Source organism: Copadichromis virginalis, linkage group LG6 (genome assembly GCF_057382275.1).
Source record: "Copadichromis virginalis isolate Kocher_CV1m ecotype Utaka linkage group LG6, C_Virginalis_male_GT1.1, whole genome shotgun sequence".
Lineage (NCBI taxonomy): Eukaryota > Metazoa > Chordata > Actinopteri > Cichliformes > Cichlidae > Copadichromis > Copadichromis virginalis.
Window position 1 is genome coordinate 20,236,086 of NC_140623.1, and position 26,990 is coordinate 20,263,075.

General features: G+C 43.9%; 1 protein-coding gene across 1 annotated transcript in view; it reads right to left on the reverse strand.

The window, feature by feature from the left end:
• Positions 1-7,551: 7,551 nt before the first annotated feature.
• aimp1a (aminoacyl tRNA synthetase complex interacting multifunctional protein 1a) overlaps positions 7,552-26,990 on the reverse strand; it is a 34,462-nt gene continuing 15,023 nt past the window's right edge. Inside the window, exons 2-7 of the mRNA XM_085459136.1 lie at positions 25,821-25,948; positions 24,653-24,766; positions 22,831-22,998; positions 18,102-18,307; positions 11,859-12,027; positions 7,552-7,840 (exon numbers count right to left, since the gene is read on the reverse strand). Of these exons, the coding sequence (XP_085315262.1) occupies positions 7,674-7,840; positions 11,859-12,027; positions 18,102-18,307; positions 22,831-22,998; positions 24,653-24,766; positions 25,821-25,948 (952 nt within the window). The 3' untranslated portion in view covers positions 7,552-7,673. The remainder of the gene's footprint in view (positions 7,841-11,858; positions 12,028-18,101; positions 18,308-22,830; positions 22,999-24,652; positions 24,767-25,820; positions 25,949-26,990) is intronic.

Genomic DNA, 26,990 nt, shown 5'->3' on the forward strand with positions numbered 1-26,990 from the left:
AACCTGGGTGGTTGAGAGAGACAGGCTGGAGCCTTGTGTTGAGTGTGTATTGGATGCTGTTGTTGGGGGTGGGGGGGAGTGAGCAGGGTGAATAGAGGAGGTGTGAAGTGTCTGAGGTGGAACAGCAGCAGTGGGGGTGGGTGAGTCTGCAGCCGATGTTGCAGACTGCCTCATGGCTGAGTCAAATCTGTTGAAGAAATGATTCAGTTCATTTGCCCATCTCACATCCCTTCCAGGCAGAGAGTTCTGCTGTTTGTGGCCCGAGATGGTTCTGAGGCCTCTCCAGACTTCACCAACGTTGTTTTGTTGAAGCTGGTTCTCCATCTTCTGCCTGTAGCTCTCCTTCCCATTCCTTATCAGTCCCCTCAGCTCTCTCTGCACCCTTTTCAACTCCTCTTTGTCTCTGGATTTGAAGGCCCTCCTCTTCTGCTTGAGGACGGTTTTAATTTCTGGGGTAATCCAAGGTTTGTTGTTGGAGAAACACCGTACAGTCCTGGTAGGTACAGTGTTATCCACACAGAAGTTTATATAGTCAGTAATGCATGTAGTAAGGCTGTCGATGTCCTCACCGTGGTCATCACAAATCACCTCCCACACAGTCGACTCAAAACAATCCTTAAGAGCCTCCTCGCTCTCCTCTGACCATCTCTGTACTGTGCGGGTGGCTGGTGGCTCCCTGCGCACTAAGGGCTCATACACAGGGACAAGGTGCACCAGGTTGTGATCAGATCTGCCCAGGGGAGGGAGAGGTGATGAACTGTATGCCTCTTCTGCATTGGCATACAGTAAGTCCAGTGTTTTATTGACTCTGGTTGGGCAGGTCACATACTGGGTGAAGGTGGGCAGTGTGATGTTGCTGCCGCGAGTGCTCTTCTGTGTGTGATGTTACAGGTCAGCGCTAACACATATAGCCCTAACAAAATGTTTTCAGTTGGGTTGTTTCTCAGCCATCTCCTAAGACAAGTGAGGGAATAGCCATGAAGGTTGCAACTCAAAACACATGTCTCAGCAGCCTTTTCCTTTTTCATTCTTTGGCATCAGGTCCAGTAATTAGCAAAGCTAACCACATCCTTATTTACTTCGATTTTTTTAAACTCAAATTTCTGTTCCTAATATTCTTTCATCACTTAGCTCACTGATAAGAAATGGATGGCTAGATGTACCAGCCCTGTATGGATCAGTATCACAAATGGATCAGATAAGCACAAACAAAGCATTTTGTTCAGAAAGGTAATTATACAGTCATATAATACTTCCTCCTCCGCTACATCCTCTTACACTTTGCAGCAGGAATGAATGATTCCACATGAGCAGGACTTTCCTTATACCACTTCAAATCGGCTTAAATGTCAACAGAGCAAAAAAAAAAAAGGCAATTTACCATACTAAAAGGTCAGCTCAATCAGGCACATTTATTTGTTCAGTGAAGCGCACAAAGCCTATTCTTTGTGCAGTGAGGGTGGCAATTTTTTGTGGTGGGGCTCTGCCCTCCTGTGGTCAGCAAAGCAACTCTCAAGGTGTCTCGGAAGTACAATACATTTACTTGTTCAGTGATTTTTCTTGTTACTGTTGTATACTGTGACTAATATGTCCGATGACATAATGTCCTTAAGTCTTCGCTTTGTTTTCGGATGTCTAAGCACAAGCACAACCTTGTATGTAGGAGTCATTGGATTGTAGCAGCAGGTAAAGAACAGGTGTAACAGTGCATTTTGCAGAGGTGTAATTATGTAGTCTTATATGTAGGCCATAGAAGAAGCCACAATAAACATCCTGAGAAGACATGTGAGCAACAATTTAACATGGACGCAGATCCACCAGACAAAGTCTGGACGTCAGAATACACTCATTTATTGTCGTCTTTTTATCACAACCAAGTATTAGAAGTATTACAATTTATTGTTTATGAGTCTTATAATTACAAGTCTTGTCCTGCGACAGCAGGATAGGCCTCAGTCCAACCACAACCCTAAACCCTAAAGCACAAGAGAATGGACGGACAGATGGATATTTATCCAATATATTAAAAACTCTCCTTTTCTTTTATCTCATAACTTCAGTTTCTTTTACTTTGCAGGTTAGGGTGAGATTATGGTTTATAACTGTACTCTAGTTCCTTTGCCAATTGATGCATTTTGACGCTCATGCTTTTTGTACTTTTAATCAAGTAAAATGACACTGATGAGAAATAAAATACTCAGTTTACTTGCATTTGATTCATCTTTCTCCAGTCGCCATGTTTATTTAGGAATGGGCCTTTATTATTTGACCATTAGCAGCAGTCCTGAAGATTAATTTACTGGCTTTTGACTAAAAGCTTGAGCTACTCTAAACGTGGGGCTTCCATTTGGTAATAACAGCTCCACACATGAGATGAAGACTGCAAGCTCCAGTTGAAAACTCTGCGGACTTCAGAGATTTGACTATTTTGTTACATGCTATCTTTATCACAACATCTACACTTTATGAAAACAGGCAGATTAGCTTGCTGAAGATCATCTGATATGACTCAGTGGTCCAAAACAGCTACTAAATGGACCATTCAGTAGAGATTGTATTTTGCCAACTGGTTTTTCCAAGGTAGAGAATGAAGTCTTAAATCACAGCAGCGTTTCTTATGTCTCATTTGCATTCATGTTTTTTTAATAACCGATATATTTTTTTAACCATTTGAATTTTCTGCGTTGTGTTCATCAGTTGCATGTGTCCACAGAATAACTGGTATCACTTTCTTCCTTTTAGTCGGACTTGTCAGACAGCGTTAGCCAAGCTGATGCTACAGCCTCCAGCTGTTATCTTTGGATCCACGTTTTGAATTACTGTGCGCTACTTTTGTAATTTCTGCATTGATTTTAGTGTTGACTGATGAGTTTAAGTCTCATGACAGTAGAGTCGCAGCACTTGTGTGACAAGTGAAGAGACAGGAGCGCAGGAGCTTGGGCAAAAACGACAACCGAAATGGTCTGGGAACACCGGCTCTCTACCAAAAAATCCCTTCACTCATGTCAGATGCAGACATGTTTTCATATACGTAATCAGTACTTTAAAATGTCCAGCGGGGCCCATCATATGGATAATAGATTTCCTCCAGTTGAAAGAGAAGCTTGGATAATTTTGTTCGTTGTGAACCTTAGTGAAGCATGAAACCACACACTGAGGAGCATGCAAAAGCTGCTCTTTCAACTGCAGCCAAAATATGTCCATGGAGGTTTGTCTTTCCCTCAGCACACTCACAAGTATTTTCCACTCAAAACACAGTTCTGCCCATCTATTGTCATTATTGAGAAAAAAGAAGAAGAAGAAGAAAAAGCTGTTGATTAGTTTAATTTGTAGGTTTTGTTTATCCCTGATCTGAACCACATTCTGACTGGTCCCATTTTACTTGCCATTATGTAAATACTACTTAAACTGTGATGTAGTGCGGAAGGATGAAGAAGAAAAGAAGATATGAATATTCAGAGGCTTAAGTGTGTGACAGTCATAGAGCAAAGGCTCCATCGGCAAAATTCTTCCAAATATAGGCAAAATACGATCGCTCAAAACTTCCATTGTTAATGTCATCAACAATGGTTAGTGAGATGCAATGTCAGTGTTGTGGGCAGCTCTTTTAAAGTCCCTCCACATTTCAATTATAGGATCATTGCAACACCTTGATTCTTTTCTTTTAAAGATATGCAGCTGTGCTTACGACCACTGTCCTGCTGGATGACCCAATTTGAGCCAAGCTTTAGCTAGCAGACATAAGGCCTGACATTTGACTCTAGAATACTTTTTATACTCAGCTCCCTTGGTTTCAGAACAACCCCTCCAACACCATATTTAGCACCTGCTATGAGGTGTTGTGTGATTATATGTTGATTTTTTTCAAATGTGATGCTGCACAATAATGGCTAGACGTCTAGTTTCATCTCGTCTTTCCAAAGGACATTGTTCCAGAAGTCTTGTGGTTTTCTTTCACATGCATCTTTGCAAACCTAAGCTGTGCTGCCATGTTCTTTTTCAGTCAGAAGAAGGAAACACCTGGAAACGCACTCTTTTTATAATTGTACTGTCATGAAATTTAATATTCAGCATGCTAATGGAGGGATGTAGAGTCTGAGCAGTAACTCTTGGGTTATTCTTCTGAGCACTGCATTGTCTGACCTTGGGGACATTGTTTCATTATTGTGGGATTATTGTCCAAGAGCTGCAAAATGCCAAAAGCTCTGCTTTTATAGAGGTGCTCAGACTTGCTGATGATCAGTTGGATGAGTGCATACAATTATCAACAACAGGTCACTAGTTAGCCTGTTATTTCCTGTGGAAGCAGTCAGGGTGTACTTGTACTTTCGTTTTCTCTGTAGGCGAGCAGGGCCAGAAATCTGGACTAATTCTTAAATAGCCCTTTTCTACTGCCTGAATGACGCATGCTGCACTTTATACAGCATGCCTCATTCAGCCAGCAGGTTATTTTTTGTTCTATGTTTACATGCTTACAAATTGCTTTCCAATTTACTTACACATTGGAAAGCAGCTAGCATGCAGACTGGAGTAGACAGGGATGTAACTACAGCGTCCCTCCCTCTCTAAAGGCCTGGCCACCTTCTTCATGGCAAACTGTGCCTGTTGCCCCAGTGCCATCATCTAGAGTCTAGACAGTTACATAAGCATAAGCAGTTTGTTCTAAATATATTATGCGGGTAAGATCGAGCAAGGCTACAGTAAGCAGCTACTGTACGATAGTGATTTTTTTTCTTACTAAGTTGATTCCTGTTATAGACTTGCTCTATGCTGTAGACACGAGGCAACTGTTGATCAAGCAGTTCAAGAATGCATGGGAAAAAGTGTTTTGCCACACAAACAATAAATTGGATCATCAGCGAACACATCAGTTTTGCAAGTAAGGCTCGTAAAAAGTGCTGTTAAAATACACACACACTCTCACACTCACATTTATCAACTTGACAGAACACCAAACACACCCAAAGGGTCTTGAAGTAATCAAGAAACACACAGCGCCTTTTCGATTGAATCATATATAAATACAAATCACACGTCAAAAGCAAATCATGATTTTTATCCCAAAAGGTTTGCATTCCTCTGTAAAGACCTGTAACAATTTGACACTTTGGTGAAATAATAAATACTTGGCCACAGAAATGAGAAATATCTTCCTCATGGCCCTGTTGTCTTATGATGTAGAGAACCTCTTTGTGAAGCTTAGAACCACAAAGTTTAGAGAAAAATTACATCAGATTGGCACGAATAGTTATTGTTATCTGTCTGTTCACATAAATGAGTTTAACATAACCACATCAAAAAGTTATTTGTGTGTATTCAGTGATTTCTGAAGGTGCAGGAAGAATTCTTTTTCTTTGCACAGGTCAGGTTGAGGACATTGGAAGATAAAGAATAAAACATCAACATCTACTGCTAAGGTATCACAAAGTATTTTCAGTTGGTGAGCCAACTATTTCTGATATCAACAGTTATAACTACACAGCGCTCCCCTCTTATTCCTGCTTATCCAGGCTTTGGTTAACCAAATGCACTCAACACAGAACAATCTGGTAAACTCTACTAATGAGATATGAGAGACACACGATAATCTGTTGGAATAAATAAACTGTTTCATGAAGAAGGTGAAGATTTTGTCAGGAAATGTGCAAACATGTGCCTGAAAACAAACACGGAGAGAGTTTTCCTTCAGATTGCAACACTCCTTGCGGCTGCACAAAACCCAAATAGAACACTGTGGTTTAAGTGAGTGTACATTTTAGCAGGGGTCACTTTGTAGAGCTGTCTATGTCACCTAAACCCAAATGACAGGTTTTTCTCCTTGAGGATTTCCAAACAGTTATTTTACTTGAGCCATACAAGGGTTCTGAATATGACAAGCAAAGCCATTTATAAGCATATGACCGCCATGCCACACTGTCTAATAGCTGAGATGTTTGCTTCAACAAAAATATATGTTCTGGATCTCAAAAAAGAAAATGTGAAGCATCGAGGAACAGCCATTAAAGTCTATATGCTGTGAGGTACCACTCATACTGTGGTAAAATTTGCAGATTTACCTGCTGGGCAGATTACACTCTCTAAAATCCTGTGCAAGAATCCTGCTTATTTCATTTCCCAGGAAAATAGGGTATATTCTCCAGTCTTCTTAAAGGACATTCAAAGCTTTTCTTTGGATCTTGGCTGCCTTTTGTTCTGTTCTCTGTCTTTACGATCCCACACTGCTTCATTAACGTTGCGGTGCGTGCTCTGTGGAGGACAATCCATGTCTGGCGGTGTTCCACTGTGTTTTTCTATGCAGGATGCTTTTACTGCATTGGCAGTGGGATCATTGTTATGTTGAAAAATTAAGCCGCTGCTACTCAGATATTTTCGGGGTGACATTGCATGGTGGGCCAAAATCTGATGGTACTTTTCTGCATTCATCATTTCTGATAAGATCACCAGGACCACTGGTCGAGAGTCCAGTGGCAGCATGCTTTATAGCATTACATCACCATTGCGCTTGGTGATTTAAGGCTTGGGTGCAGCGGCTCGGCCACTGTTCTTGAGGTAATCTGACGGCCACGTGAATTTCGAAGGTCTGTAGCAACTGACTCCGGATAAGTCCTCAACCTCTGTGCACTTCATGGCTGAGTTGCTGTTGATCCCAGTCGCTTTCCTTGTTATAATTAAATGTCATTTTATTTTAAGTTCAGGTGACTTTTTTGGCCTCTGGCAACAGATGAAAATTATCCCTTAACAATCAGCAGATAAACTAACTGAACTACAAACATCCCTCCACAGAATAAGTTTGTTAGCTAGAGCTAAGCTATATAATATCTTGCCATAGGTTCAGTGTGAATCATGCAGTCTCTGTTTGATTCATTGTTATGAAAAAAAGAAAATAACCACTGGTATCCAGTTGTTGTTGGTTTTTAATTCTTGACTCCATCACAACTCACTAACCATAGAGCAAAACAAACCTCGGAAAATTGTGCTTGAAATTGAGCACATACTTTCTGGAGTGCTTGAGAATAGGACTCAGACTGTGGTGGCCTGCATTAAAAACATGACAGATGTTTCTGTAGTGTGGATGGCCTTAATTACTGTTGATGTAACATTAAAGGCTCTGATGCAGAGCTCTGTTTCTTTTGGGAAGACGGAAATTTCTGGTGGAAGGTAGACTTTCAAGACGGCAATAAACAAAGCACAGGGCACCGGCAACGGTGGAGCTAATAATAGTGGACCATTAGATTAAAATGCCAGGGCTGAGATCCATTTAGGTAGCCTCTGAAAGACGCTTAAGCAGCTGATATATGTTGAGGTTTTGCAGTATAACATCCCCATTTCCTTTCCAGCTCATTAAAATGCTCAAAACTAGTTGGAGTCCAGTTTGGTAGAGTTACATCCGCAAAATCAAAGCACAATCAAGCTAATGTGCCTGGGGGAAGACAAAACCTGGAGAATTAAACCATAAACACAACAATATTGATTACACTTTATAGACCATGACTGTGTCTAGTTCAGGCATTAAAAAAGAAAAGACCTGAAAGTCAAAGGACAGACTCGTAGGACTTTTCAAATCCCCTTTATTGAACATCTTCAAAGCATTTACTTCCATTTCCACCATCCATCACTGAAGATGATTGCAAAGTAAACACTGAGGGTTTTTTTTCTCTAGCAGCTCTGTTAGTTTACTTGATTCCACTGTTGCTCATTGTTTGAGCTTTGCACACTCCTTTACCAGCGACTTCAAACGCAGCTCCCTTGTAGGTTGCGACGCACTGGTCGTCAGTGCGCAGGTCTGGCTGCACCTGCTCCCACACCTTCTTCTTGGGGTTTAGCTCTTTATCAGGTTCACCTGCAATCAAAAGAAAATATTAGACTTCACCTTTTATTCTCTGCTCATGTGAAGGACATTCTCCAACACTACGAGTTTATGTTTTTATTGTGATGTTCCAACTCTTTGCATTTGATTTTTAGGTATCCCTTATAACCAGATGGGTTAAAGCTGTTGCAAACTGTGACCCATCTAATCACTTCTAAACGTGATTGCTCATGTCAGCTTTAAAGGTTGATCCAAAACGGGAGAAAAATGTGTGAAGACCCACACTTTCTGTCAAAACCCATTATCCAGGAGCTTTATTGTATCCAAGTAAGAACATGTTGGCCTCTGCACTGCTTAATGAGCACATATAAAGTTGAAAACAAATGAATTTACCCTGAGGAATGATGAAGACAAATCAGAATTGGCTTAAATCTGCATCTTTTGTAAAGGCGAGCCCGAAGCAACCCTCTCCGATTGCAAAAAACTGCCTACAGGAGTCCATGGAAAAAGGGCACTTGATTCCCACGTTCTGAGAACTCAGAACACATTATGGGCTAAACTGGTATTTCCATTTTTTCAAGCCCCAGTCATCCAGGAATATAGTCTGGAAAGAGAGCATGTAACACTCTGAAATCCTTGTGACCTCCAGAAATGCTAAATAAAGATGGATAAAGATCAAATCTTTTATTTTTCCATTCGTATGCATAAACTATGTCTGAGTACATTGAGAATCTTGTGCAGAGCTTGGAGTGAGAATAAATATGAATAATAAATAATGAATAAAAGTGACTGAGTCTTAAGTTTGGTCATTATTAAAGCCAGAGAAAAAGAAGCGGTTATGCTGAGCGGCTTGTCAATCACAAGCCATTAGAAGTCAGAAAGTTACCAAATGAATCTGTGGTTTAACAGTCGGATCCAACCCTCTTTCCTCACATCTCAAAACATCAAGAAAGCTACAGCAAAAACGCTCAGCTTTAGGCCTTTAAATGGGACTTCACCAAGTTGCTGTGGTAATCCATCTTTTATACTGTCTCCTATGTGGCATTACACACCAGCTGTTACTCAAAAGATGCCAGATTGGCCCTGAAGACGGCAACGATGACACGAAAACAAAACAAAGAACTTCATAATTGTTTTTTTCAAAAGCTATTATCATTCAGCTGACACCTTTCCTGAAACATACAGAGGGTTCTGTTATTAAGGTAAGTCTACTTTTGCTAATACAAAATACAGGGTTTCTGTGGTTGCATATACAAATAATAAGCAAGCACATTTCTCTGAGATTATGAGGGTTCGTTTATGAATATAAAAACGGGCCCTGGAGACCTTGAAACCATGAAAGTGTGAGCAACTGACCAACAATATGTAATTTCATGATTTATCCAGCTAATCCTTATTTTATGTCTACCACATGAATTGTGAATGGTTTGACTTTATGTCATGTGCTATTAGAGCATCCGCTTTTTGAAAAAGGCCATTTGGTCTTGTAATTCAAAACATCTAAACCGAATTTCTCAGAATCAAAATATGAATCCAAGGGAAACAATTAGGTGAGGTTCTCATTTTATGATGCCCTTGTTTTTGATGTTGCTTGGCATTTGAGGAAGATTTATAGCCGGTACTGGCTGACTTCTGTCTGGTGATGACTTTTTCCACTCTACACAACCATTTCGTGCTATGAGGACACAAATGTGCTTCATTTCTCAGGGCAGCAATTTCTGTTGGTTTACAACCCAAGAGTGGCAACAATCAGTTTTTGATCAGAAGCGTGAAAGAGGTTTTGATGAGCCACTTGTGTACATTCTTAAGTTCAAGCAGAAGTACTGGGTCCCATTAGTTGGGGGAAATGTTAACAATTGCCAACCATCTACCAACACCAGGAGTCGTTTGTCTTCAACTGAAACTCTGCTATAAGAGTTTTGATAGGAGGAAAATAAAGGACAGCTTTATTTTTCACCTTTGTTTCACTGTATTTTAAAAACTTCCCTGACTTTTTTAACAAAACGTTATTACAAAAAAAAAAAAAAAAAAAATCCCAATCCCATCTTTTCCCATTCTCCACTCCTTTTGTTTTCTCATTAACCACATTTTAGAGGATGGTTAGAACAGGACTCTTAATGTAGCATCCATAAAAATGTTCTGGTTAAAAAGAGGACACGATGAATAAGAACGCTTTTCAAGTGGTACAGCTGAAAGCCTGTGCGGATGCATGTGGCCTGCTGCACTTGAGGCAAGAGTTATTATAGTTCTTTATATTTTCTTTTTTCTTAATTTTATTTATTTATTTTTTTTAAAGTCTCAGATTTTTAAAAAATATTTCTTCTTTTCAAATTTGTGTCATTTTATTTCCGGAGGGTGTCTGCATGTTTCCGTTTAGTGTCAATTAAAGAAGCTCAAAACAACACAAACCCGTTTGCACTAGTCAAGCAGGCAGTAGAGTTGTGAATATGCACCAATGACTTTGCGATTTTAAACTCACCAAAGATGAAAAACTAAAGATTTTTCCTGTATATACATTTCCTTTTTAAATTTTTTTGTCAGTGTCAAGTTCTGCCCCTCCCTTCAGGACGCCAATTACAGCGCTAGAGAAAGACACCCATTCATGTTCACATCCCGTGCATGTTGCAGTATTTAGTGTCTGTTACCTCTAAGACTACGTTCACACTGCAGGCGAAAGCACATCAATTCTGACTTTTTTGACCGATCTGGGTCACTTTCGTATGTGGTACTGAGTCCGATACATATCTGATGTTTTAGAAAGTGACTGCTGTTTGAACGGTCATGTCGCATTAAATCCGGCTTTTACGTCACTGACACAAGACAGACGGCAATTATCAGCTCTGGAGAAGCACCCGAGAAGACATCGCGAACGCTTCCTGGCCATCCCGTGTAGATGTTAGTGAAACTGTTGGGAAGACAACGTTGCAGAAACGTGAACATTTTATTTGTACTGTATAATCTGCAGATTCTGACAGAAATCTGCAACTATCCTTGAAGCACCGCTCCTCTCTAAAACAGCAATAAGGATAATTATTAGGCCATATGTAAATAACAAAATAAAGCAAAATTGGGAAACGTAAAGTCCGAAACAAGTCTTTGTATTAATTGCGATCAGTCGAACAATACTGTTTGGTCTGGGTCTAAACTGAGCGCGTTGTGTGTGACGTCTTCTTTTGCGCATGCGGGCCGCTTTGAGGGTTCACTCTAGAGCGCGTTTGCTGTCACATTTTATTTGTAGTGTGAACAAGCAGACAAAAAGAATCGGATTTGATCAAAAAATCAAAATTGAGCATCAAGACCTGCAGTGTGAACGTAGCCTAATACCCTTTCTTGGACCATAGACTGAGGCTGATTATATCTCATTTCAAAAAAGTGAACTCCCAATATTGTTATTGTGAACCCCTTCATCATATTCAGCTTTGCAAATGTATTTTGTGATGGCTTTTTTTCTTCTTCTGCCGTTTCAGGTCATATATCCTGGAAAGTGTTTGGGAAACTTCAGAGGAAAGGAACCTGACTCCTACATGGTCTTGCTGATTAGTTAATAGATAGGAACTGGGGGTCGTGTGTTCTCTTCTCTAAACTCATTTATATCCTTTGGGCTTAACAAGGTAATTACCTTTTCAACTGACAATAAAAAAGATCACGTTACGCTGCTAGCAGGGAGTGTTGATTAGCCTGCTGAAGCAGCAGTCACAGGCCATTTAGCTACCACCAAACAGAAACGAGGGGTCAGCTAATGAGAGCTTTCAGTGGGGTCTAAAAACAAATTGTGATTGGTGTCTTCATAGGAATGAGTGCTCAAACCGCCATGTTGTTTCTGGCAGTGAAAGGGTTCAGCGACACCCTTCAATTCCCAAACACAGAGTCATTTTGTGGATACGAGTCTGGGAAATTTTTTCAAACTAAATGTCAGTGACTATCACTGGTAATCAGCGAGTGATCCCTGGTGCTTGCTTGTCTGGAAATAGTTTAAAGATAAAATCCTCAATTCTGATGGGTCGGCATATTCTTTTGTGCAGGTAAATTAAAGTGACGAGAGTAACCGTACCTGGAAAGCCCTGGAAAGTAACTCTGTCACCCGGCACTGCTCCGCTAGGAGGATCAAGAATTTCAACCTTATCCGGCGAGCTGGCGCACATGACCATAGCCTGGGACACTACTCCTCTCATCTTGGCTGGCTTCAGGTTGCACAGCAGGACTGCCATGCGGTTCTGCATCTGCATACAAAGAGAAAGAGGAAAAACAAATTATATCCAATTCCTTTGGTTGAAAGGAATTTGATTTGTTTGAGGACAGGACTGAGAATTTCATAATACATCAGAAACAATAATGCTAATTCCAATGCTCTAATTCGAAATGACTGCATCCAAGGCTTTATGGTCTCTCTGCCTCATTTCAATAACCAAAGGAAGCAAAAACCCAGGAGACCTCTGAGGTTTACCACGATTTAAAAGAAGACAGTTTCCCTAAAAGCTAAGAAGAAAGAAAGAAAGAAAAAAAAAAAAAGGATTTTGATGAGATGATGCATCCCAGATCTAAGAAAATAAGACCTTTTTCTAAAAAAAATGTAGGACACCTTTTAGTAAATTCAATTCAACTTAATTTATCATAGCAGCAGTTGCCTCAATCTGCTTTACATTATAAGGTAAAGATCCTACAATAATAAGGTCTGCTATATCAATGTAAAAATAACTCATTGTGCTGTTGCATTTAGTTTTTTGATTCATGTCTCTGGAGTTTTAGAAAGCTGGAGAAAGTACAGAAATGTTATAAAACAGCATTTCCATAATAGACTGGATTCTCTTCTCAGCTCAGCTACAATTGACCAGAGTGTGGAGAGCTAATCCGAGCAAATAAGGAGTCAAATCTGGAGCACAGAGGCTGAATCAAACAAAGTTTAGTACGTGATTGGCTGCAAACTGAGGTGGAGCAGAGTGGACGAGAGGCTGCAGGTCCAGTGAAGTGCACACAGAAACTTTCACTGTTGTACTTTTGCAATAATAAAAAAGAGATTTTAATACATGTGGCGTGGGTGTGGTCCTTGGCCAGCTGCAGAGGAGGCGTGACGCAGTGAGCTCCCGGGGCGGCGCAGGGGCGGGGTGAACAGGTGTGCTGGGATCTGACAGTGATTGTGTCTCTTTATATGTTGGCAGTGACAGACGGAGACGGAGGTGACAGCAGAGAAAGAGAGCGCGGAGTATATGTGTCCACGTACAACCCCGAGTTCAATAAAAAGTTCTGCACTGTCAAAGTCGCTCCGGCTGGTATTTCTTGGGTCCACCGTTACACTGGTGCCGAAACCCACGCGTGATGTCCGGTCCCCTGCCGGCTCCCCCTGCTCCCCCGGCGGCGCCGCCGCCCGCCCCACCGCCCGCCCAGCCGCTGCAGATCTTGGGCCAGATGATGGTGGACATGGCGGCGATGGCGGCTCGTCAGGCGGCCACGCAGGACCAACAGTTGGCGTTGCTTCGCCTGCAATCGGAGCAGCAGACCGCGGCTCTGGAGCAGCAGACCGCGGCTCTGGGGCAGCTGCTGGGGAATGCGGCTGCGCCGGCTCCCGCCCCTCCGCTGTCGGTGACGTTGCACCGGATGCGGGATGGGGAGGACCCGCTGGTTTTCATCGAGGCTTTCCAGGCCACGGCGGTGGCCTGTCGGTGGCCGGAGGAGGAGTGGGCCGCCCGGCTGCTGCCGCTTCTGTCGGGTGAGGCCCAGACGGCGGCGCTGAGCCTGCCCCCCGGCTCGCGGGGGGGTGTTCGAGGACGTGTGCCGGGCGGTGCTGGATCGTTTGGGGCTCTCCCCGGAGGATTACCGCCGTCAGTTCCGGGCCAGCAGGATGTCGGGGGGGGGAGCGGCCGTTTGCCTGGGCTCGGCAGCTGGAGGATGCGGCAGCGAGGTGGCTGCGACCGGGCCCCTCGGCTGGGGAGACGCGGATGCTGACCATGGTCGTCCTCGAGCAGTTCGTGGGAGGCCTGCCCGAGGCGACGGCTCGTTGGGTTCGCTGCCACCGCCCGGCGGATTTGACGGCGGCGGTGACGCTGGCAGAGGACCATCTGGCGGCCGACCCGGTACCGGGCCGTGAGGAGCCGCGGCGGGGCGCCCGTGTTCCGCCGCCCAGGCCACCGGCGGCGGCGTCGCAGAGGAGAGGCGGTGGCCCTGCGGGAACGGAGCAGGCAGCAGGGTGGAGCCCCAGGAACCCGTTCCGGCCGCTGCTTCCCGCCGGAACCCCGGCGGCCGCCGAGGTTGCCCCGGAGCCACGGGGAGCCGCACAGACGCCGGGGCCGGACTGTTGGAAGTGTGGGCGGCCGGGGCACCTGCGCCGAGACTGTCCGCTCATGGAGGTGGGGCAGGTGTTCCGCGTTGCCGGCGCTCCAGCGCCCGCCCCCGGTCCAGGAGTGACGTACCGCGTGCCGGTAAGGTGTCAAGGGGGTATTCGCCATGCTTTGGTGGACACGGGCTGCACGCAGACTCTGGTCCACCAAAGTTTGGTTCGCCCCGGGGCATTGTTGGAGGCTGACTGGGTGGAGGTTAAATGTGTGCACGGGGATATTCACAAGTACCCAGTAGTGTCACTGTTGCTGAAATTCAGGGGCAAAACGCATAGAGTGAAGGCGGCGGTTAGCCCGCGCCTGTCGCATCCCCTTATTTTGGGTACGAATTGGCCGGGGTTCCACAGCTTACTGGGGCAGTACGCGGGGATGCGATCGCGGTCTGTAAATTCGTGTGACGTTTGCGCGGCGCTCGGCGGTGACGCGGGGCCGACCGACGCTGACTCTGGGGGGGAGGAGGAGGCGGGGACTTCCACGGAAGCCCCGCCGCCTCCCGTTGTGTACCCCACGGAAGATTTTCCACTAGAGCAGTCTCGGGACGACACCCTACGCTCAGCCTATGACCAAGTGATGGATATTGATGGTCGCTCGGTGCGCCCCGACGCTGCGCGAACGTACCCTCATTTCCAATTGCGGAACGATCGGCTTTATAGAGTGAGCCGTGACACTCACACTAATGAAATCCGCACACAGTTATTGGTGCCGCAAAGCCGCCGGGAAATGATTTTCCAGGCGGCTCATTCGAACCCCATGGCAGGGCACTTGGGTGGCGAGAAAACTCTGGAGCGCATAATGGCCCGATTCTATTGGCCGGGCATTTGGGCCGACGTGCGCCGCTGGTGTGCGTCGTGCCCCGAATGCCAGCTGGTTAACCAGCCGGCCGTGCCAAAGGCGCCGTTGCGCCCATTACCGCTGATGGAGATCCCGTTTGAGCGTATTGGCATGGATCTCATCGGGCCATTGCACCGGAGTGCACGCGGCTATCGCTTTGTGCTGGTCCTGGTGGACTACGCAACGCGGTACCCGGAAGCAGTGCCGCTACGCACCATTTCAGCGAAGAGCGTGGCGCAGGCACTGTTTCAGGTCATCTCCCGAGTCGGTATTCCGAAAGAAATACTGACTGACCAGGGCACGTCGTTCATGTCGCGCACATTGCGGGAACTGTACGAATTACTGGGTATTAAATCTATTCGGACCAGCGTCTACCACCCTCAGACTGATGGGTTGGTGGAGAGGCTGAATAAGACTTTAAAATCCATGATTCGTAAGTTCATTCGCGAGGATGAACGCAATTGGGATCGCTGGTTAGACCCTCTGTTGTTTGCAGTGCGGGAGGTGCCCCAGGCCTCCACGGGATTTTCTCCCTTCGAGCTGTTATACGGCAGGAAGCCGCGGGGGGTGCTCGACCTGATTAAGGAAAACTGGGAGGAAGGTCCGAGCCCTGCGAAAAGTGAAATTCAGTACGTGCTGGACCTGCGAGCAAAGCTGCACACACTGGGGAGGCTCTCGCGGGAGAATTTGCTCCAGGCCCAGCAGCGGCAGCGACGCCTGTATGACAGAGGGGCTAGACTCAGGCAATTTTCACCGGGAGATAAGGTGCTTGTGTTACTTCCTTCTTCCAGCTCTAAATTACTCGCCAAGTGGCAAGGACCCTTCGTGGTCACACAGCGAGTGGGGGACGTTGATTATGAAGTGGTACGGTCGGACAGGGGCGGGGCCACGCAGATTTACCACCTCAACCTCCTCAAAGCCTGGAGGGAGGCGGAGACCGCTTCTCTAGTGAGCTTGGTAAGAGGGAGAGATGAGTTGGGGCCGGAGGCGCCAAAGTCTAGCATCCCCGCCTCCCTCCATTGCAGTGACCATCTCACACAGGCCCAGAGGGCGGATGTTGCTGCATTGCAACAGCGCTTTGCCGACGTGTTCTCCCCCTTGCCCGGCCGTACTTCTCTCATAGAGCACCATTTTGAGACGCGGCCTGGCGTGACGGTGCGTTCACGGCCCTACAGGCTGCCGGAACATAGAAGGCAAATTGTTTTCCGGGAATTGAAGGAAATGCTGAGGCTGGGAGTAATAGAAGAATCACACAGTGCTTGGTGTAGCCCCATCGTCCTTGTAGTAAAGAAGGATGGGTCTATACGGTTCTGTGTCGATTATCGCAGAGTGAATGAGGTGTCACGTTTTGATGCTTATCCCATGCCCCGGGTCGACGAGCTCCTGGACCGGTTGGGCACCGCTCGCTTTTTTACGACTCTGGATTTAACCAAGGGCTACTGGCAGATTCCCTTGTCTACAGAGTCCCGGGAAAAGACGGCCTTCTCCACTCCGTATGGGTTGTACCAATTCGTGACGCTTCCGTTCGGCTTGTTCGGCGCCCCTGCCACTTTTCAGCGCCTCATGGACCGGGTGCTGCGGCCCCACGCTGCCTATGCTGCCGCCTACCTAGACGACGTCATCATTTACAGTGACACGTGGGCGGGGCATGTGTGGTGTGTGGCCGCGGTGCTGGAGTCCCTGAGGCAGGCGGGGCTCACGGCCAACCCGAAGAAGTGTGCGGTTGGACGGAGGGAGGTACAGTATTTGGGGTACCACTTGGGGAGCGGGCAGGTGCGACCTCAGGTGGAGAAGACGGCGGCGATTGCATCCTGCCCGCGTCCCAAGACGAAAAAAGAGGTGAGACGGTTTCTGGGGCTGGCTGGCTATTACCGGCGGTTCGTCCCAGGGTTCGCGGACCTGACCAGCCCCCTGACTGATCTCACCCGCAAGGGTGCCCCAGATCTGGTCCAGTGGACGGAGCGGTGCCAGGCGGCGTTTGTGCAGGTGAAACGGGCTCTCTGTGGAGAGCCGCTGCTGTTCACACCTAACTTCTCCCTCCCTTTCTGTCTGCAGACTGACGCCTCGAGCAGAGGGCTGGGGGCCGTTTTGTCCCAGCAGGTGGGGGGAGTTGACCGGCCGGTCGCTTACATCAGCCGGAAGCTCACGGACCGCGAGTCACGGTACAGCACCGTGGAGAAGGAGTGCCTGGCGATCCGGTGGGCGGTCGACTCCCTTCGCTACTACCTCCTGGGCCGCCCGTTCACCCTCTGCTCGGACCACGCCCCGCTGCAGTGGCTCCACCGCATGAAGGATGCCAACGCCCGGATCACTCGGTGGTATCTGGCCATGCAGCCCTTTAAGTTCAAGGTGATCCATAGGCCGGGCGCGCAGATGGTCGTGGCCGATTTCCTCTCTCGCTCGCGGGGGGGGGGGGGGGGGGGGGGGGGGGGGGGAGAGTAGGTTCGGCCGGATGGGCCCCGGCCTCAGTCGGGCGGTGGGGATGTGTGGCGTGGGTGTGGTCCTTGGCCAGCTGCAGAGGAGGCGTGACGCAGTGAGCTCCCGGGGCGGCGCAGGGGCGGGGTGAACAGGTGTGCTGGGATCTGACAGTGATTGTGTCTCTTTATATGTTGGCAGTGACAGACGGAGACGGAGGTGACAGCAGAGAAAGAGAGCGCGGAGTATATGTGTCCACGTACAACCCCGAGTTCAATAAAAAGTTCTGCACTGTCAAAGTCGCTCCGGCTGGTATTTCTTGGGTCCACCGTTACAATACATTATTTTGCTGTAGCCAGCTGTGAGTTCAATTTAAGATGCAGCCGATGAGCCCGTCAGTCTGTTTCCGTTTTTCAATACTTGCTTTTATTTTAGTGTAACTAACACCACACATTATGCAAAATTAATTTGAAAATTTTCCATCATGTTCTACTTCTAGAGTAATAAGATATTTCGACATGTCGGATTTCGTTGTTTGTCGTACCTTTGTTTATCTAATAAAATTCTAATAAACATTTTACTTTAGGATCTGTAATGAAACAAATCGAAATAATTTGTAAGCAAATAAAACCCCTTAAACTTTAACATAAATGCGTATTTTCTCTAATCTTATTTATAACAGGAAAACTTTTATCTTGTCTGAAGGAGTAATACTGTACCTGGTCCAGAGGTATGTGCTTGACCAGTCCGCTGACCACTGTTCTGGGGGCAGCCTCTCCCACATCAACCTGCTCCACATACAGACTGTCAGCGTCCGGGTGCTTCTCTGCTGTGATTATACGGCCGATACGCAGGTCCAGACGAGACACATCCACCTTGGCATCCTCTTGGCTGGGGGCAGCCTGTTTCTTCTCAGCTTTCTCTCCTGCAGAAATAATAAATAAATAAATTCACGCTAAGAGTGTACAGGAACATGGTTTAATTTAAAATTGCACATTTCAGTGCCAAAAATGCTTTTAAAAGGAAAGTCAGTCAGTAGCTACTCATCATGTATTAAAAGAAACATCTGCTGAAGAAACACATCTGTCACAGTTTTCATGGTATTATAATAAATGTGAATAATATGACAGGAAATATTTATTTAAAAGCATTGAGAATATTTTCAGCCAACTGGTGACTTCCCATGGAATCTTGCAGAAAACAAACCATAGCTGAAACAATATCACCAATGTATGTTTCCATTTCCATAGAAGGAAATGAAGTCAGACGCCACAAAGTGTGAACCATATAGATGAGGACAAAATTATTAGCCCCCCAATGAAATAACATTTCTAAACATAGCAGTTTTCTTTACAAAGCATAAATAGTTTCTATTTGCACACAAAAACAGAATAATATTAATAAAAAAAACAAAAATGACCGGTGCCGATATTATTTACCCTGCTGAAAAACAGACCCTTTTATTAAATAAATAAATAAATAAAAAATAAAATTGTATTTATATAGCACCTTTCTAGACAGAAACACAAAGTGCTGCACATAAGATGACAAGTCACAAAAAGGTAAAACAGACAATATCTATTTAGCCATAAAATAACAAACTGCTGTGCAGCGATGAACTTTAACTTTGTGATACTTAAAAATCAAGTTAAAACTGAGGGTTAATCCTCCAATAACATACAGTATAAAAGACTTCAAGGGTTCAAGCTGTCATCTGATGAAACATCAAGCCAAAAACAAAAGGAATCAGTTTAGGTTTATATAGAGAAAAAGGAAAAGGCATAGAAAAAAACACCGCCTCCACACTGTGACACAACGGTGGGAATATTATGCCGTGGTGACACTTCACATGTCTGGATCTGGGAATCTTGTCAAACTGGAAGGAATCACTAAGAAAGAAGGATATGTGAAGATTTTCAAAGAAAACCTTGAGCAGTCAGCAGCACAACTATGTCTGGGTTGTAATTGGTCTTCCAACACGACAACAACCCAAAACAAATGTGGTTCCTGGTGAAGAACTACCTCCAGAAGACCAACGTGAATGGTATTAACAGGCCTGCACAAAGCCCTGGCTTGAATCTCATTGAAAAGCTGTGGGGTGAACTTAAGATCAAGGTCCGTGCCAAAGGAACATCAAATCTGGAGGAGTTTAAGAGATTCGCCAAAGAAGAATGGGCTGGCATTGCTCAGGAGACGTGTGTGACACTACAGGGAGTGCAGAATTATTAGGCAAATGAGTATTTTGTCCACATCATCCTCTTCATGCATGTTGTCTTACTCCAAGCTGTATAGGCTCGAAAGCCTACTACCAATTAAGCATATTAGGTGATGTGCATCTCTGTAATGAGAAGGGGTGTGGTCTAATGACATCAACACCCTATATCAGGTGTGCATAATTATTAGGCAACGTCCTTTCCTTTGGCAAAATGGGTCAAAAGAAGGACTTGACAGGCTCAGAAAAGTCAAAAATAGTGAGATATCTTGCAGAGGGATGCAGCAGTCTCAAAATTGCAAAGCTTCTGAAGCGTGATCATCGAACAATCAAGCGTTTCATTCAAAATAGTCAACAGGGTCGCAAGAAGCGTGTGGAAAAACCAAGGCGCAAAATAACTGCCCATGAACTGAGAAAAGTCAAGCGTGCAGCTGCCAAGATGCCACTTGCCACCAGTTTGGCCATATTTCAGAGCTGCAACATCACTGGAGTGCCCAAAAGCACAAGGTGTGCAATACTCAGAGACATGGCCAAGGTAAGAAAGGCTGAAAGACGACCACCACTGAACAAGACACACAAGCTGAAACGTCAAGACTGGGCCAAGAAATATCTCAAGACTGATTTTTTTAAGGTTTTATGGACTGATGAAATGAGAGTGAGTCTTGATGGGCCAGATGGATGGGCCCGTGGCTGGATTGGTAAAGGGCAGAGAGCTCCAGTCCGACTCAGACGCCAGCAAGGTGGAGGTGGAGTACTGGTTTGGGCTGGTATCATCAAAGATGAGCTTGTGGGGCCTTTTCGGGTTGAGGATGGAGTCAAGCTCAACTCCCAGTCCTACTGCCAGTTTCTGGAAGACACCTTCTTCAAGCAGTGATACAGGAAGAAGTCTGCATCCTTCAAGAAAAACATGATTTCCATGCAGGACAATGCTCCATCACACGCGTCCAAGTACTCCACAGCGTGGCTGGCAAGAAAGGGTATAAAAGAAGAAAAACTAATGACATGGCCACCTTGTTCACCTGATCTGAACCCCATTGAGAACCTGTGGTCCATCATCAAATGTGAGATTTACAAGGAGGGAAAACAGTGCACCTCTCTGAACAGTGTCTGGGAGGCTGTGGTTGCTGCTGCACGCAATGTTGATGGTGAACAGATCAAAACACTGACAGAATCCATGGGTGGCAGGCTTTTGAGTGTCCTTGCAAAGAAAGGTGGCTATATTGGTCGCTGATTTGTTTTTGTATGTCAGAAATGTATATATTTGTGAATGTGAAGATGTTATATTGGTTTCACTGGTAAAAATAAATAATTGAAATGGGTATATATTTGTTTTTTGTTAAGTTGCCTAATAATTATGCACAGTAATAGTCACCTGCACACACAGATATCCCCCTAAAATAGCTAAAACTAAAAACAAACTAAAAACTACTTCCAAAAACATTCAGCTTTGATATGAATGAGTTTTTTGGGTTCATTGAGAACATGGTTGTTGTTCAATAATAAAATTATTCCTCAAAAATACAACTTGCCTAATAATTCTGCACTCCCTGTAGTTTAAAACTACAACAGACAACTGTAGGCTGAAATCATTTTGTTTCTATGTGCAAAGTAAAATAATGTAAGCATCCAAAATAAAACCAAGATGTTTGGAAAAGCTGTGTTGCAAATTCCTTTACTTCGGAAATAATTTTGGCGAGGGGATATTTTTCACATACTTGCAGGATTACAGAGGACATATTTTGACCTACTGACAATATCAATACCCAAGTTTGGTTTACGAAAAGTGCCACTGAATGCTACTTTCTAGAGGTCAAGCAGCTTTCCTTCACCATGCTGTGATGAAATCATCTCAGTCTTCTATCATTCCTCAAAGGCCAAACTAGCTCTTAAGCATTGAAATTGCAACCTGCATTTAATTTAAATTCATAGCTTTTACACCATGTTATTGTTTCTCTACTGTGATGACAGGACAGTCATGTAACATTACTTAAACTCCTCCAAAGCTGCACATGAGCTTATATAGATAAGTGTTTGAATGAAGTAAAGACCAAGTCACCATTTTTATGAACAGTTCTGGATGTGAGAAAAGCCAGAAGCTCCAATGAATTTGTCAGTGTCTTTTTAAATAGTAACCTCATAAACAAACCCAGAGCTGACTCTTGCCTGTGTGTATGCTGCAGCCCTCGCAATTAGGTCAAACAAGATTTCCTGAAACAAGAATAAAAATTTGTTTTACTGCTAATTAATCCAGGTTTATGGCATGGATTTTCTTGTTTTGTACTGTAAACTTGTCATAAACGTAAAACAGTTTAACTTCATAATAAAGTACACAAATGATGCACATCAATGAAACATTAACATTAAATTACGCTCAAATTAGATCCAATTAGCTGTGACATTGCACAAAGACGACTTGTCATATATGTGGTTTACAAATTCCAAACAAATCAAACGTCACTGGATATTGTCCTGCGGAGCCTGAAATCCTGGATCCATTAACAGGCTGTGGCGATGAGGCAGCCATGGAACAGGTGGTAGAGTGGGTTGTCCACTAATGGGAGTGATCCCAGACCCAACTACGTAATAAAAGTCCTTTGACAAGTTGGTTTGCATCCAGTTGTACCTGACGTGTCAGTGTGTGCATGAATGGGCCAGTAGGGAACATACTGTAAAGTGCTTTGTGGAACCATTAAGGCATAAAAACAGACCACATGTGCAGATAATTCTCATTTTCACTTGATATTAGACATTTACATAGAGAAAGATGTTTGTTGGTTACCAGGTTTGCCTCGCGGCCACAAGGTCCTAGGTTCAAATCCCACCTGAGGCCTTTCTATGTGGTGTTTTTATGTTCTACCTGTGCTTGCGTGGGTTCTCGCCAGGTACTCCAGCTTCCTCCCACAGTCCAAAAACTTATGCATGGCGTAAGGTTAAATGGTGATTACAAATTGGCCATAGATTTGAATATGAGGGTGAACAATATGAGGGTCTTTTATATGATCAGTCTTTCTATGTTAGCCCTGGGATAGACTAGTGATCTGTGCAGGTGTACCTGGCTTTTCGCCCTATGACAGCTGGTATAGGTTCCAGCCCCTGAATTAGACATGTGAAAGAAAATGGATGGATGGGTGGAGGTGGGCTGCAAAGCAGCTTGCACATGTCCAGCAACTGCAGATGAGCTAAAGCAACTTAAATAGTTGAGCCAGCTTGACATCTGCTGATCTTTTTCCTTTTACCTTTTTTCTCAGGCTTCTTCTTTTTAGCCTCATCTTTAGGAGAGATGTCCTTGACGGCAGCAACAGATGGTGCTGAACCAGAAGGCGCTGGACCAGAGGGTTTAGGAGGAGTGGGCTTTGAATTGCACTCGACAGTGGTGGCACTTGATGGCATGGGAACATCAAGCACTACAGAAAGAACAGATGCAAAATATTAGTAAAATGTACATGATTAATAATTGACTCATTTTTTCTGTGGCTGATCTGAACGCACTCCATGTTTCCCAAATCCGATGTGAATGAATGAACGAACACAAAGCTGCACTGGAACAAAACGGAGAATATTCAAACTTCACATACACAACTTCTTGGTTGACCCTTTTCATGCACAGAGCTGGTTGCATCAACATAATATGATGAAATGATATAGGGGGGTGCTTTATTTACACACCCAGTGGGAGGATTGCTCTCCTGATGCAAACTGTTTTGATGGGAAAATCACAGTGTCCAAGTTGATGGAAACAAGGAAAAGGAACCATAAAGCGGGGAACAATGTCCGACAATAACTCTGTAGGAACAAGTAACCCCTCATTTCAGGCGCCTGATGTTTGAATTCCTACAAAATCCAGTGTCTATGTCTGACAAACATCGGTCTGCAGGCACACCACCGTCACCATAATGCTTTTAATTACCTTAATTCTATGTTGGGACCTGAGATCAGGACCTTTCCGGTTTACCTTGGAATTACAGGCAACAACCTCTAAAACTCTTAACATTCCCATTAAGTTTCCTCTCTAGGTTTTTTCCACATTTAAACCAATTTTCCCTTTCTCTATCAAAATATTACATAAGATACAATCCCTGAGTGAAATATCAATACCAAGAAAAAAAATGTGTGCGCGATTACCTGAAATGTAACCTTTCTAGACGCCTTGGTAATTATCTGCATATCATTCACATTTCATAATAAATTTTAGAAATCTGGTTTTCAGGCTGACATTTATTTTTCTGCAATATGCTGAGTTTCTCATTGAAATCCTTCTTCACATGAGCATTTTCAATCAATTCATCAGGATTGAACACGTTCTTCCTTTGGTCATTCCTAACCTCTTCACTGAGCTTCATTAAAGTTAGCTTGGTAGATTTTGTGTAATCTCATTGACAGAACAAAACAAACAGACAAAAGGCACTGAAAACATAACTCCGCTGCAGGCAGATATCCAAAGCTGAGGAATTTCTTTGACTTTCAATAACCTTTATATTTATCCACGTTTTGATTGAGCCATTTTCAGTCACCTTAAAGCCATCGACAAGAAACCCCAAAGCTAAACATCACAATCATATATACTGTGTGGAAAAACATTGTCTTGAGTTTATTGGAACACAATCTTTCGACTCTCCAAAACATATCCAGCTTTTTGAGCAAGGATAAATTACTTATTTCTTCCAGCCCTCTTTTATTCCTGCATCTTTTTTCTGGAAACCATTAAATGGCCTCAGCTGTTTACCACTCAATGTCAATATATGTCATAAGTGCAATGGCTGACACACATGTTATTCCCACAATATAACGGGGAGTTTTTGAAGCAGTATGGTTGTTTTATACCCCCCCCCCCAAAAAAAAGAGCTGGTTATAATAGGCTAAGGCGAGAATGCACAAGATGTTATCATTGATAGCACAAACCAAACAAACGCTCTAATGAGCAACAACTAACATCAAATGGTCAGGCGGTGCTCACAATTGCTTCAAAAACTAGATATAAAGGATAACAACATCAATCTTTTTGAAGACAAACATTTAATCTGTGATGGAAGCCTTGCCGGGAACAAAAAGTCAACATACCTCCTCTTCTCTTTTCTTTCTCCAGCAGCTGCTTTTTAAGTTCCTCTATGTCGTTCTTTAATTTGGCATTTTCCACCATCAGTTTCTTCTCCTCTCTGACGCTGGCCTGGAGAACTGCAGTAAATTCTTGTTACTAGTCAGCACACAATTGAATGTAAAATCCCCACAAAATTAACATAGAGTTTCACAGTTTTGAGACTGTACATTTATGGCAAACCTTATAAATAAATGCAGCACCTATGAGTTAACAGAAGAGAAAAAATGTAATGCTCATTCGACGTTTCTTGTAAACATCTGCATCCACCCAAAACGTTGTTTATTTCATGAGAATAACAAAGGAGAAATGCAAAAAAGAAATGCAACATTTTATTATTTATTACAGGTTAATGGCACTGGAGTGGCATGTGCAGGGACTTTTTGCATGTAGCCAATCTAAACAAATTAGAAAATCAAACAAACTTCATTATCACCCTGGACACAGTCTGTTTGACCTGCTCCCCTCAGGCAGGAGGCTCCGGTCCATTCGCACCAGAACCTCTCGCCACAAGAACAGTTTCTTCCCCTCTGCTGTTGGACACATGAACAATAACCACATGATTGTCCCCGCCACTAACACATGACCCTACGCTGTGTAACTGCATCATTTCATGTTTGGCACTGATCACCACCTGCACTCATGTATATATCTTTCTACGTAGCACTCATAATTCTTATTCTCATGTATATATCTCATGTATATCTCATGCACATATCTTTCTTTCTACATAGCACTTTAATTCTTATTGTCTGCACTGAAGCACCGCAGCAATTTCCTAATGTTGTAAACCTCAACATCTGGCAATAAACCCATTCTGATTTCTGATTTCTGATTATCAACCAGTATGCAATAATTTACCACCCCAAATACTGGTATTAGCATTTAGGCATGGCAGTGCCCAATGTTTTTGTTTGCCCAGAACATCATTGTTGGAGAGGCTAAATGTGGAAATATATTTCCCTAAAAAGCTGAAACTATTTAAAAGCTTTTTTTATTTTAATTTTTTTTTATTGCAAGTACGTGTAATAAATAACAGAAAAACTGAATGTAAAACAAACATAAACATAAATCCTTACATATGTAAAGTAGCTGAGAAATTTCTTTAAACAAAAGTGTATGAGCGTATCTTACTGGCTTTCTCCTTCAGTAGCTGGACTTGCTGTTTGAGGTACTCAATGAGCTGATCGGCCTCAGCTGCCCGCTGCTCCAGCCTCAACAAAGGGTTGTGACTCATTTTGATCAATGAGCGGAGTAAAAACCTAAAACAAAAACAAAACAACAAGAATACAGTCAAAAACACAAATGCAATATGACGACTTCTGGTGAATACTGAGGGCAGCCAGCATCCTGAGATTGCTGTAATTCAATATTATACATGTTAGCTCTGCAGGAAGTGATTAACAAACGGTTCTTATATTGCTCTTTTCTACTCTGAGCACTCAAAGGACTTTATAAAACTTGACTTATTCACCCCTTCACACCAATTCATACAAATAAAATTTTCTGTGCTTTTTCTACCCAAGTGTTTTCACTTGGGTTCAGACTGCATGGACGCACTGCTGAGTAACTTAGGGTCAAGTACCTCAACCTTTTGGCTATTACACATTACTCCTTTATTTTTTAAGGGGTTGCTACAGCAGCTGGATCCTCAAATTTGACGTGGGATGCCTTTTCCTGAGTCAACCCTCCCTTTTATCCAGGCTTGGAACCAACTCTGTGAGTACACTAGCTTGAGACACCCCGAGGCTGGGTTTCTGCCTCCTTCTGGTCTAAAATCAGGGGTCTTTTGCATGTTCGGCAGATGTGTTAACCACTCCAACATTGTTCACACTATAAAAGTTAGTGGGTCAAAGTAAGAATACAGGTATATCACGGTGTACTCACAACACTGTGACTGAGCACATTTGACTCCTAAATTCCAGTTTGTTTGACAAGTGTAACTTGGTCCTGAGACGCATGTAGTGTCCTGCTAGCCATACCCATAAGGACAGGACAGCGTGCCACTACTTCCAAAAACTGCTTTAATTAGGCTGCAAAATGTCATAAAATAATGGAGCTCACTGCGTTGTGCAAGTGCAATTCTCAAAAGCATAAATGTATGAAAGAGGGAAGAGTTTGCACACCTATAGTTCATTTACTCTGCTCTCAATCAGTTGATATATTTGTACACTTAACTGTTTTAAGTGCCTTGGTTTCTTTTCACACAGAAGAAACTGCAAGTAAACTCAAAGAAAACCAATTTTCCTGCATTTCTACAAACCACATAAGATTGTTCAGCCCACTTATTGACAACACTGGGAC